We start from the raw sequence: 13,609 nt of genomic DNA, 5'->3' as shown, positions 1-13,609 counted from the left end.
TGTGGAAGAAGTAGACTCAGGAAGGCATGGGATCATCATCATCATTATCATTTAACATCTGTTGTCCATGCTGGCATGGGTTCGACGGTTTGACCAGGGCTGGTGACATGGAAGGCTGCATCTTACTCCAGTCTGATTTGGCATGATTCTCTATGGCTGGATGCCCTTCTTAATGCCAACCACTCCAAGAGTATAATGGGTACTTTTACATGCCACCAGCATGGGTGCCATTTGCATGACACTGGTATCTGCCACAACAGTGATTTTGCTCAGCTTTATAGGCCTCCTTTTCAAGCATGACATAATGCCAAAGGTTTTGTTCATTGCCTCTTTGAGGCCTAACACTCAAAAGGAAGTCAGCCACACTGCCTCCATGGGGCCCAACATAGTGAACAACCAATTAATCATAGCTGTGTGGAAAGAGACCCTGTGAGACCTCTGACAACAGGCAGCTGTCCGCTTTCACAGAATCAACCTGAGCAAACAAGACTGAGTGCTCTGAGAATAAAATAATAATAATAATAATAATAATAATAATAATAATAATAATAATAAATGCTCTGAAGAAATATCAGGCATTGGCTCCCATGGCTCAAGGTCTTAACTGATTGGAAGTGCTAACATGCACATGTTTTGTCTTGGTGTAAGATGGACTAAAGCATGTATTTTGTTCAATATCACAGATTTGCTTGTCAGTTGCTTCACCTTAACCAGCATGTCCTTTAGTGGCTGACAATATATGCATGTTTGATCATGAGCAGGAGTAGTGAGAAGAGCATCACAGCTAGGTATTGAGAGGAATCGTTTGGCATTTGCATGATTCACCTTGGAAACAAGGGTGTTTCATTCATCATCCTTAAACAACCCTTATTTTGGGACCTTTTTGAGTGGGACTATTATCATTTAATGCCATAAGGTGGTGAGCTGGCAGAATCATTAACATATTGGACAAAATGCTTAGCAGCAATTCGTCCGTCTTTGCATTCTGGGTTCAAATTCTGTTATGGTCAACTTTTGCTTTTCATCTTTTTGGGAGCGATAAAATAAGTACCAGTCATTCACTGAACTTGATATAATTGACTAGGGCCCTCAATACAAAATTTCAGGCTTTATGCATAGAGTAAAAAAATTATTATTTAATGTCATTCCTTCTTGCATGAGTTATTCATTTCTATATTAAATATTAATATAATAAACTTACCTGGTCCCCAAAAGTGCTACAAAAGAAAAAAAAAAAAATTCCTGAATAGATATTAAAATGATTTTAAGTGGTAGAAACAATTCAGAACTTTTTGAGAAACTGATAGTCAAAAATGACAACTACTTGAATATGAAATAATTAATAGGAGTCTAATAAAAGCATTTTATACATGTATAATCATATTTATAAACTAAAAAATCGCCAGCCTCGTCTGGAACCTGTGTCGGTGACACATAAGAAAACACCATCCGAGCGTGGCCGTCAGCCAGCCTCGTCTGGCACCTGTGTCGGTGGCACATAAAAAACACCATCCGAGCGTGGCCGTCTGCCAGCCTCGTCTGGCACCTGTGTCGGTGGCACATAAAATCACCCACTACACTCTCGGAGTGGTTGGCGTTAGGAAGGGCATCCAGCTGTAGAAACACTGCCAGATCTGACTGGCCTGGTGCAGCCTTCGGGCTTGCCAGACCCCAGTTGAACCGTCCAACCCATGCTAGCATGGAAAGCGGACGTTAAACGATGATGATGATGATGATAATGTTATATCAAAACAGTCTCTGAAAACATTCTAAAAAATTTTTAAGGATACTGAAGAAAAGAAAAAGCAATATCTATAAGATGGCAAGGAATTGAGCATTCACTAAACTTATAAATAACAATGAATATCATCAGTTTAGTAGACACAAATTATGAAGCTACATGCTGCCATTGAACAAACTATTCAAAAAGATGATTATTATATCCCCCCCAGAAAACAAAAGAAAGTTGAGAAAATGATAAAACACAACTCCTTATTCAGCCGCCTCCCTGGCACTCACTTTTTCACCTGACTTCTATCATGCTATTTTTTTGACAACTTCTCTTCTACATTTTAATTCCTCTCACATCATATATCTCCTATACTGCTCATACCATTACACTCTAGTTGTTTTCGCTCCCTTTATCTCCCTGCATCTACCCCTCAATATCATCCCACATTTTTTTATAATTTGTAATTTTGCAACTTGAGATATTTATATCTTGTCTCTCTCCAAAGAGGCATCTGAAACATTAGACTTCACATCATGAAATATATCCAACTGCTTGAATTATTTGTGTTAACTTTTTGCCAACACAGAACACTGTCAGGACAGTTGTCTCTCAATTACGTATATGCAATGAACTTTATTTGACTGGATGCTTGATTTTTATCACTTTCAGATTGCACTGTCATCAGATTGACACCAAAACACTCTGAAATGTTCATATTGGAGCTTCCAGCAATACAGCATGTCATTTCCAAATTTCTGTCATAGTGAATTGCATCACAGTGCTGTTTTCCTGACAAACATTGCCCAACTGACCCTACTATGCTGTGTAGTTGACAAAATCAAAAACATATTTTGTGCAGGCACAAAATTAAAAAGATAAAATGGCAAATAATTTACTCATTGCACCCTGTGTGTGTATATATATATATATATATATATATATAGGGTCCCCAATCCCTTATCTGATGGTCAATGAGGAAACTAGGGATAGATGAATGGTTTCCTGTCGCAATATAGAAACATTTCTCATGGCACCAGTACACAATTTACAGATACTTACATCTTTTGTGTTTTCCATGAAGTTTTCATGGGGTCAGCTAGTTACTATTATTTACATAAGTGTAAAATTCAGCACCATTTACCAAATAATTGCATGTATATATATATATATATAGTAACTGTCCTTTTCAGCGGTCCTTTTGTTCATTTGGCAGACCTGGTGGGAGTGAGAGCACAAGCAGAGATGATTGTTGCTGTGCTATTCTGCAAAACTAGTCTAAGCTTAAGTACCCTATCGCATACTCTGACTACTTCAATCACTTTATTTACCCATTTCTCTGCTAGAAGTATGTCAACACCTCCTAGCCCATCACTGTTGCCCTCCCAGAAGAGTTTATACTTATGCCTTTTACCAATGAGGAACCTGGCTGAAGCTCCCCTTCCACTGAACTTCTTGGATGCAGCACGCATCAACACATCTCCTTTCAAGCATATCAACAATCTCACTAGACCTACCTTTCAATGTGCCTACATTGACAGTACCAACTCTGAGGGAATGTATGGGGAGGCAGGAGATAACATGAGGAGGAGGAACTGTGGCTATCAGCATCCAAAAAGAAGATTGTAATGAGCATTTGCCAACAGACATGTCATAGCAGTTGTCCTCGCATTTAATCCACCATCATTTATGTTACACTTGCTACCTCCATTGGATGTGGGTGCTATATCAGCACTACTTACAGCAGTGTTAGTACAGATACCAGTAAATACATATATTGGTTAACTGATTAATTATTATCACTGCCATTGGTTGTGGATGCCATATACTGGCAGTAGAACAAAGCAATGTTAATATAAATGCACATAACATTTGGATGTCTAACTGCAGATAGGCATCCAAATGCACCTGGAACATCCAATGCCAAGTTCTAATAAACTGCAATCGTGATATATATTACTCTTTTACTTGTTTCAGTCATTTGACTGTGGCCATGCTGGAGCACCGCCTTTAATCGAGCAAATCAACCCCGGGACTTATTCTTTGTAAGCCCAGTACTTATTCTATCAGTCTCTTTTGCCGAACCGCTAAGTGACGGGGACGTAAACACACCAGCATCGGTTGTCAAGCCATGTTGGGGGGACAAACACAGACACACAAACACATATTTATATATACATATATACGACAGTCTTCAGTTTCCGTCTACCAAATCCACTCACAAGGCATTGGTCGGCCCAGGGCTATAGCAGAAGACACTTGCCCAAGATGCCATGCAGTGGGACTGAACCCAGAACCATGTGGTTGGTTATCAAGCTACTTACCACACAGCCACTCCTGCGCCTATATGTAGGAACTAAATATTTATGCTGGTGCTTACCTTAATTTTCACTATATAATATACATATATAATTATTCACAAGGAGATTGGAGTGAGCAAGTTGTTTTATTACATAAATTTACAATTGTTTCTTTGACATTTGATCTCAATAGTATTGCAATATTATTATATAATTGTTGCAACTATAGATTCTTGAGATATCAATATACTGATACAATCGATCATTGACTCTTATATTATGTATAAAATCCATCAGTTTATGTCACAATTCAAACGGGATGCAGAAGAGAGGTAAAAAAGAACAACTCAATAGAAATGTTTTGTCACCAGAAGATATATAAATCATTTGGCTTGCTAAAACTCAGTGTTTCCTTTAATCATTTTCTTTAAAGAAAAAAAGAGAAGTAAAACAAATCTATTTCATCAGCCATTAAGAAACTGTAGACATAGTCCTGTACCATTATCACAACGTGGTATAGGTGTGTGTGTGAGAGAGGGAGGCAGACACCTAAATACATGTCAACAAAGAGGCCAAATGTCAACCCCCACTACATACAGAACCCCTCCCCCCCCGGACAAAAGACAAAGATAACATTAATGTATTAAAGTGCATGCCTTACTTACAAAGGAGAGGAAGAAAAAAGAGGTAAACAGAAATTTTGTTTACGTTTTTCAACAAAGTTATCATCATCATCATTTAACATCTGCTTTCCATGCTGGCGTGGGTTAGATGGTTTAACTGACACTGGTAGGCTGTAGGGCTACACCAGGTTCAAATCTGATCTTGTATGGTTTCAACACCAACCACTCCACAAGTGTAATGTGTGCTTTTTACGTGCCAGTCATATGAGACCAGCATCAGCCATGACTATAATTTCACTTGGCTGGACAGGTCTTCTCAAGCATGGAATATCACCAAAGGTCTTGGTCACTTATCATTGCCTTCATGAGGCCCAATGTTCGAAAGGTGCTTTTTACGTGCCAGTCACATGAGACCAGCATCAGCCATGACCACGATTTCACTTGGCTGGAAAGGTCTTCTCAAGCATGGCATATCACCAAAGGTCTTGGTCACTTATCATTGCCTCCGTGAGGCCCAATGTTCGAAAGGTGCTTTTTACGTACCAGTTATGTGACACCAGCATCAGCCACGACTATGAGTTCACTTGGCTTCACAATTCTTCTCAAACCAAGTACAAAGTCAAGTTCAAAATAAAGAATGACTTCACCTGTGCATCTACAAAACTTAATTTACATTATAACTTGTTTGGGATGTGAACAGAACTATTTAGGACAAATAGGAATGACATGAAGACAAAAAACAACACTGTATAGTGAATAACTTTGCTTCTTAAGATACAAATACTGCTCAGCAAACACATATATAGATGTGCTAGGAATTTTCAACCTAACTTTAAAATATTCCCTTTATATCAATGTAGTAGAACAACTTCTGAACAACAGCAGATAAATAAAGAGACTACATTCATTGAAAAATATTGACTACGCTTAAATATGAACATATGATCAATTTTATCAGTTTTATTCAATCAATTCAATCTGATTAATTCTATTTTATTTATATACCAGCAGAGTTACCCGACGTTGCCAGTGTTACATGCAATTGAAGAATTAGACTTTTCGGTTATATTTTCTGTAATGAACTGATATATGTATGTTTCGAATTTCATCAAAATTGCAGATGAGGGTTATTTCCCTCTTTACACACCCTAAAAAAATTGTAATCGTGCCACATGTATCCCATACTACTGATTTTTATGCGCATATTCCAAAATTCCAGTCTTATAGAACCTGTTAAAAGGATTTTGCTCCTGAAAAATGGAGGTCATGGAGCTCTAAAATATGAGAGTTAAGGCCCCTATTGGGGGTGGGCATCTTAATGTCTACCAGAGAAGTTGAATTGTTGAGAATCTTTTTAACTTGAGTCCTATATCTATTGTTTGAATTTCTTTGAAATAGGAAATATATGTTCACTTTGTTTGTAAAAGAGAGCAAAGCTACAGAAAACCAAAAGACGAATGATCACAATAAGCAGTCAGCTACAGTACCCTAGTTGTTACCACTCCCAATGTAGTATTCCTTACCATCCAGGTGATGGGCACAGCCGTAAGATGCATTACGAATGTATAGCAATTGGAAGGGCGTGACCCAACTTTCCTTAATCACATATCTCACTTTAAGTTCTGACTTTTCAATATCTGACCAAGTCTTTCTCAAAGTAGCCAGTAACAAATCTGATTAGTTGTCCGAAGCACCAGTAACCATAATAATATCCTTGTTTAGAAATAATTCTTCAAGCAAAGTCTCTTATCTGTAATATGAATAAGTTTCCTTGCTTGCTAAATATTATGATGCATACAAACTTCAGTAGCAATAAATGGTGCAATGTTAAACTGACTCAAAAATTCTTTGTGAAAACATTCTGAAACTATACATAACTATCAATAGTCTTAGTCTTCTTTGATAAAGAAAAAGCTCAGAGAAAATTTCTTAATAACTTATGAATAATAAAAAGTATGTTTATAATTTTCAAAATAGAGCTGCATATCATAAGTTTTCAGATATATCCAAAACATTTATCCTGAAAAATTAAATAACAGAATAATTGAGGATGATGTTCTAGTACAACACATTTCTTTTATAGTGTTTTACATAGAAATAAAATGACAGAGTAATGTGGAAATGTAATATCAATAAATGTTAAAACAATAAAGATATTCCCTAGAATACTGTGTAATAAGTATTCTATAAGACGTTCAAAGAATTAGGTTAATTGATCAAAACAATGGAAAATATACACAATACTGAAGAGTTTTAAATGACAACATATGAACTCAACTAATCTCCTTCACAAAGTACCTCATAAACATCCAAAAATGGTAGTGAGATGTCAAATCTCCAGATAGTATGCTTACAACAAAGAATGGATACTTGTAGCTTGATTACCGTTTAAAAAGTATTAAAATCAGGTTATTAAAAGAAATATTTGATTAAAATATTGAAGATACTCACAGTACTGTTGACCATTTAACAACATCATATGAAAAAGAAAATAAACACTATGTTAAAGAAAATAAAGGAAATTATCAAACAAATATTGATAGAATTTAGTATTGTTGAAAAATTTCTAACAAAGAATGGACTCTCTATCAGTGGCATGCAAAGAAGCTGAACCACTCCCATACTACCCACTTCAGAAAAATTCTAAGCATTAAGTGGTAAGAAAAAATTCTTACCACGGAAGTACTCTTTCATGCTGAACTGTCCAGCACGCACACAATCTTGATGCAGTCACATCTGCACAGGACAGGTCATGTGGTTTGCATGCTGGATCACTGGCTCCTAAAGAAACTTTTGAGTCTGATGTTTCTGAGGAGGCTCAAAGATATGCTACAAAGATGGGTAACATTCTAGTATTAATTATTCTACTATATTAGAATATAATAATCGTTTCCATATAAGATGGTTAAGATGTATAAATATATATAACTTTTGTAGTGGAAGATTATAACATGATTTATAGTAAAATTGTTTCTTTAATATTGTTTTTCAGTACATTACTCATATTGAGTAATTAACATGTGTAACTGTTGGTCCATAGATCAACTTGTGTGTGTGTGTATGTATGCACGTGCACCACCTTGAAGGGTTTTAGTCAAACAAATCAACACCAGGACTTATTTCTTAAGCCTAATACTTATTCTACTGGTCTCTTTTGCTGAGCCATTAAGTTACAGGGATGTAAACACAGCAACACCAGTTGTCAAGTGGGGGACAAACACGGACACAAAGATATACACACATAGACATACATATATATATATACACACACACACACGGCAAGTATCTTTTAGTTTCCATGTACCAAATCTACACATAAAGCTTTGATCAGCCCAAGGCTATAGTAGAAGATACTTGCCCAAGGTACCATGCAGTGGTACTGAACCCAGAGCCATGTAGTAGGGAAGCTAGCTTCTTACCACACAGCCATGCCTGAACCTACATATATTTTGGACAACACCTGAGCACACATATTACAACCTTCATATCTCCCTTTTCTTTACTCTACTATTACATCTATGTTATGATCCTTGTTACTTGTAAATATACCTGGCACATAACCATCTTTCACCTGCTCTCTCTTACACTTTTGTTGTTTCCCACTCTCTCTCTCACTCTTCTCTTGTTCTTTCCCACTCTCTCTCTCTCACTCTTCTCTTGCTCTTTCCTCTGGCGACTGAGTAGCCACAAATATCTCCTCTACAGCAGCATACCTATTTCTGCCCTCATTCTTGGTTGCTTTCTCTTTTTCTCTCTCTCTCTCTCTCTTGCTGGGTAACCATGTACCTCCTCTATACCAAGACACCTATTTCTGCCTCCCTCTAACCTTTCATCATCTGACACAAGTTCCCCTCCTCAAATGCTCCTGCCCCTCTCATAATTCCTTTTCTTATGAGTTACTCAGTGACCCTGCCAGTTCTGGTGCTATGTAAAAAGCATCCAGTCTTTACTGTAAAGTGGTTGGCATTTGGAAGGACATCCAGCTGTAAAAATCAGGCCAAAACTAACCTTGCCTGTGCTAGTGCCACGTGAAAAGCACTGAGTCCACTCTGTGTAGTAGTTGATGTTAGGAAGGGCATCCAACCATAAATACACTGCCAAAACAGAGTAGAACAGGGTAGTTTTTCTACCTGTGATACGTCCTACCCATGCATGCATGGTAGATGGATCTTAAACAATGATGATGATGATAATAATATATACACACACACCACACATGCATATAATATGTATATTACATGGAAAAATGCGAGCAAGAGAAATTATATTCTTAAGACTATATATCTGGAAAAGTACAGGACATGTTATTACATGTGGAAAAGATCAGGCAAGTTTTTACAACTGGTAAAGTACAAACAAGAAAATTTTTACTTAAAATATTGCAGCTAAGGATAAGAATTTCAAATAAAATATTTATATTTAGAAAATGTTAGCTTTTACTAAAACTGAAAAATTTTATCACAAGTTATTACTTCTATTTGTTATTACTTGTTACTAGGTTCTTTGAAAGAAAGCAAGCAAAATGTATACCAAAACAAGAATGAAGAAAATGGAGAAATGGTACACAATTACAAATACAAACAGCAGGACATTAACAACAGGTGTCTTTTGAGTAAGGATGAATTAAATTAAGCCAGTGTGTGTAGAAGTGAAGCCTTACAGCAGGAACATTAGATATGAAAGTCATGGGAAGGAATATGAGATGCTACATGGATGGTAGTTGAACCAAGAAAGGTCAGGCTGTGTGGAACACTGGTCACATGGAATGAAAGGAAAGGGGTAGGGGTCAGAGGGATAGAAGAATCTTTTTTAGCCAACATATAACTGGTCTGAAAGAGAGAAAATAATTATAACAGTTGCTGTATGGTTGAAATTGTTGCAGTTGGTCAGACAACTAGAGTATCAGGTTACAAGACAACAAATGAAAGGATAAGCCAAACAAAAAACAGACAGACTAGCAAGCAGATAGGTAGAGATGACAATGTGTGTAGAATAACAATGAGGTAATCAGGATAAAAGATAAGAAATGGTTAAATAAACTTTGTTTTCAAGCAGGTGGTAAATATTTAAGTACTAACTCTGGCCTTTTATGTAGACTGTCCGCGAAAAATTGAATAGCCTTTATAAAATATAAAAGACACACATATATACACATTCACTAGTGTACACACACACACACACACATAGGTTAATATTTTTTTATCATATATAGAAAACAGTATGTGAATATGTATGTGCATGTCTATGCCTGCATATCTAAAATGCCCATAATTCGAAGAAATTATTTGTCAGCTATTCATTGCATAAATTGACTTTGTTTATTTTTTGTTCTGTGGCAGAGTCGATGCATTTGTAAAATGTAAATATTATAAAGTTCAGTGACTCCATTCAAGCACATATTGCTATATGGCCACTTAATGGAATTTTCCTTGTTTTTCCATCATCTGTTGATTATGTACGCTCATTCTTCTATGTAGCGATAATCTTGTTAGTCTGATGTAATTTTGTAAACATCCACAGTATGTTAGAGGTGGTATTCTGATACAGTCAAATTTAGAGTGTTTACAAGCTTTGTTATTGCATAGTTTGAACAGATCATAGAAATGGCTAGTTTTGCATCTGAAATTGCTTATAAAACCAAATCCTTTAGGTTTCTTTTGGTGTATGACTTTTCAAGTATAAGAACCTGATTACTGAGCTGCATTCAACTGCTGCAATTGTAACACCTTAGTCGACTTCAGCATCCATGAAAGACAAACAAATACTAGTGGAAAGCTGCAATTTAGAATGTGACATGTCAGTGGAAATCTTTAATGACCACCCCTCATGTGTGTGTGTGTGTATGTAGACATATATATATATATATATATATATGATTGATTCTAGTTTCAGCTCACGAGCTGTGGCCATGCTGGGGCACCGCCATATATATATATATATATATATATATATATATAAAATATTTATATATATATATATATGTATATATACATACACGGTGGCGAGCTGGTAGAAACGTTAGCACGCCGGGCGAAATGCTTAGCAGTATTTCGTCTGCCGCTATGTTCTGAGTTCAAATTCCGCCAAGGTCAACTTTGCCTTTCATCCTTTCAGGGTCAATTAAATAAGTACCAGTTACGCACTGGGGTCAATATAATCGACTTAATCCATTTGTCTGTCCTTGCATAGATTACGATTATAAAGAAATTTGTGAAGAAAATTTTTCAGGGATTTTCCCCATTTTTCTTTTTAAGCTACAACCTTCGAAATGATGGGGTTGGCGGCAGGGGGGGGGCTATCTTTGTATTAGGTCATCAAGTATGAAATTTGTAGAAAAGAAGTTTGCTAATGTTTTATAAACACAAGGAATAGTTTTATTCATCAAAGTATGCACCCATATTGTCAATACACTTTTGCCATTTCAGCGGTAGCTTGTCATGCCTGGAACTGTAAAAGCCTGGCAATCTAGAATCAATAAAACCTTGGAAGGCCTGTTTTACAGGAACTTATATTTCAAAACTATACGAATTTCCGACTTATCCATCTCTAAACAAAAATAGCAAAAAACGATTTATAAATACTTTATAAAGCACAAAATGAGTTAGAAGAAAGCAGACCTTTCCGTTGTCACTGCCTGATATTTATGATTGATCTTTCAAAATATTTTCTTTCTCAACTTACTCAAGATCTTTTGTTGTTTATAAATGGGAGAGAGATACATAGAGAAAGATAGAGAGTAAGAGTCCGAGAGAAAGGAAGAGTAAGAGTGGGAAAGTGAGAGAGATACAAAGAGGGAGACAGTGGTGATAAACAACAGAAAGGAAGCAAAAGAAAGTAACAACCACACTCTCACCCACACGTAGAGCGGGTCACCGTAAGCTAGTATATATATATATATATATGCAAATATTTTTCCATATAAATATTTGCCTTGTTCTGTTTATATCAGTTTATTGATTACCACTGATCAGACTCATATTGATAAAATGAAAACATACAGCTTTCAATGAACATTGTTCAAATTTGCAAATTCTTTTAATGTTAGTCGAGTGATTTTTTGTTGATTAATATGTATTTTCATCAATGTTTATTATCAAAAATATAAGGATATTCTAAAAGAAAAATAGTTATAAAATACTTAAAAGAAGTTTAAATGTCAATATATTATTACAAACACTTTTTATATAGAAAGCATATGCTTGAAACTGTAATGTCATTAATATTCTACTGATACATTCCTTACATCTTTGAAATTATGCTATAACACCTTAGATCCAACTTCTATGGATTTTTTTTTTAGTTGTAATGTTGATATGTAACACCACCAAGAACTGCACTATGAAGACTAGGGAACTATATATAGAACATCCCTGAAGTCCTCAGTGAATTCTATATGACTGACTGACAGCATAGAAATAGGTGAAGCTTATTTCTCTGTCTCTTAAAGTACAATTAAGATGCTCTTCAGTAGACTAAATCTAATTCTTGTTCTTATATAGTTCAGAACATCAGAGTATCTTTCATTTTTGTTTCTCAGCAATTAAGAGAGCAATCCCCTTGTGATGCTTACTAGCTTCCTCTCCCATCTCTCCTGATGTAGACATGACTTCTGGGATGTTCTATATATAGTTCCCTAGTCTTCATAGTGCAGTTCTTGGTGGTGTTACATATCAACATTACAACTAAAAAGAAAAAATCCATAGAAGTTGGATCTAAGGTGTTATAGCATAATTTCAAAGATGTAAGGAATGTATCAGTAGAATATTAATGACATTACAGTTTCAAGCATATGCTTTCTATATAAAAAGTGTTTGTAATAATATATTGACATTTAAACTTCTTTTAAGTATTTTATAACTATTTTTCTTTTAGAATATCCTTATATTTTTCCTAACTATTTTTCTTTTAAAATGAAGAGCCCTTTTCTATTTGGAGCACCAAGTCATTTTCTTCTTCCATTCATGTCTTGCATAAACCCAAGACAAAGTCTTGTTTATATATGTGGGTGCATTTGGATGCACATAACACTGATGTTCAACAATGATTTTTTTCAAGGGGACCCCAAACTCCAATTCCAGACAACAACTAACCATGATTTTTCAGCAGTATTGCAATTTCTCATCACGTTTGTGTCTAGTGGGAGGAGTTTGGTTTTCACCTTCACATCATTACACATCTTTCGCATCAATTATACCTCAAAGACCCAAACACAATTATGTCTCATGGACAAAAATCCACCCCGCTTTCTGCATGAGAGGGCATGGTCAATGTTGTTTTAGAGTCACACTGGCAGTAACTTTGTGTATGGGATTTTCCATCAGTACCTGTAATTCTTACTCCTGTACCAGCAAAGATTTCATTTGCCCTTGGTTTAAATCAATCTCTTACAATTAACAAAATTTTCAGAGTAACGGGATAGGCCATATTTAGGACCAGTAGTGCAAAGTTCATTCCACCATTCTGTTTAGTATTAATTAAAATCATTTCTGTCTTGCAGTGCAAATATTTAAATATCACATAATACATGTTTCTTATTACAATTAATTCACTGTACATATATAAATACATATGTATTGAAACAATAAATATATGGAAATGCAAAACATTGTTGGGTCATTCATTCATGTTTTAGTACCCAGCTTCCTACCTCTACCGTCTCTTCTACCTAAGTACCATAACCAACCCAACAAAATGTTTCTTATGTGATATGTTAACAAATTCAGAACTTCTTGAAGCTTTTGATTCAATCAAATGTTAACGGAATTTGATAATAATATAGGCAATAAAATTTCCCACGGTTTTAAATTATGACTAATGACTACTATGAATAAATGAATAGGGATGGAACTTTTGATACACAAAATGCACTAGAGAAGTATTGTTTTACTTCGTTTTGGTATCTGGTTTGCAAAATTCTTTATATGAATTCATGTGTTGAAACAAATTTTGTTGAGTCT

The 13,609-nt window shown here is 35.6% G+C and overlaps 1 protein-coding gene across 1 annotated transcript in view; it reads right to left on the bottom strand.

Annotated features, from left to right (window-relative positions):
* LOC115215231 (mitochondrial pyruvate carrier 1) overlaps window positions 1-13,609 on the bottom strand; it is a 34,128-nt gene that overhangs the window by 18,573 nt on the left and 1,946 nt on the right. Inside the window, exons 2-3 of the mRNA XM_029784462.2 lie at window positions 7,104-7,107; window positions 1,202-1,217 (exon numbers count right to left, since the gene is read on the bottom strand). Coding sequence (XP_029640322.1) covers window positions 1,202-1,217; window positions 7,104-7,107 — 20 coding nt within the window. The remainder of the gene's footprint in view (window positions 1-1,201; window positions 1,218-7,103; window positions 7,108-13,609) is intronic.

The sequence above is a fragment of the Octopus sinensis genome, linkage group LG8 (assembly GCF_006345805.1).
Source record: "Octopus sinensis linkage group LG8, ASM634580v1, whole genome shotgun sequence".
NCBI classification, from domain to species: domain Eukaryota; kingdom Metazoa; phylum Mollusca; class Cephalopoda; order Octopoda; family Octopodidae; genus Octopus; species Octopus sinensis.
Note: the sequence above shows the minus strand (reverse complement) of the source record. Positions and strands in the feature narration are given on the sequence as shown.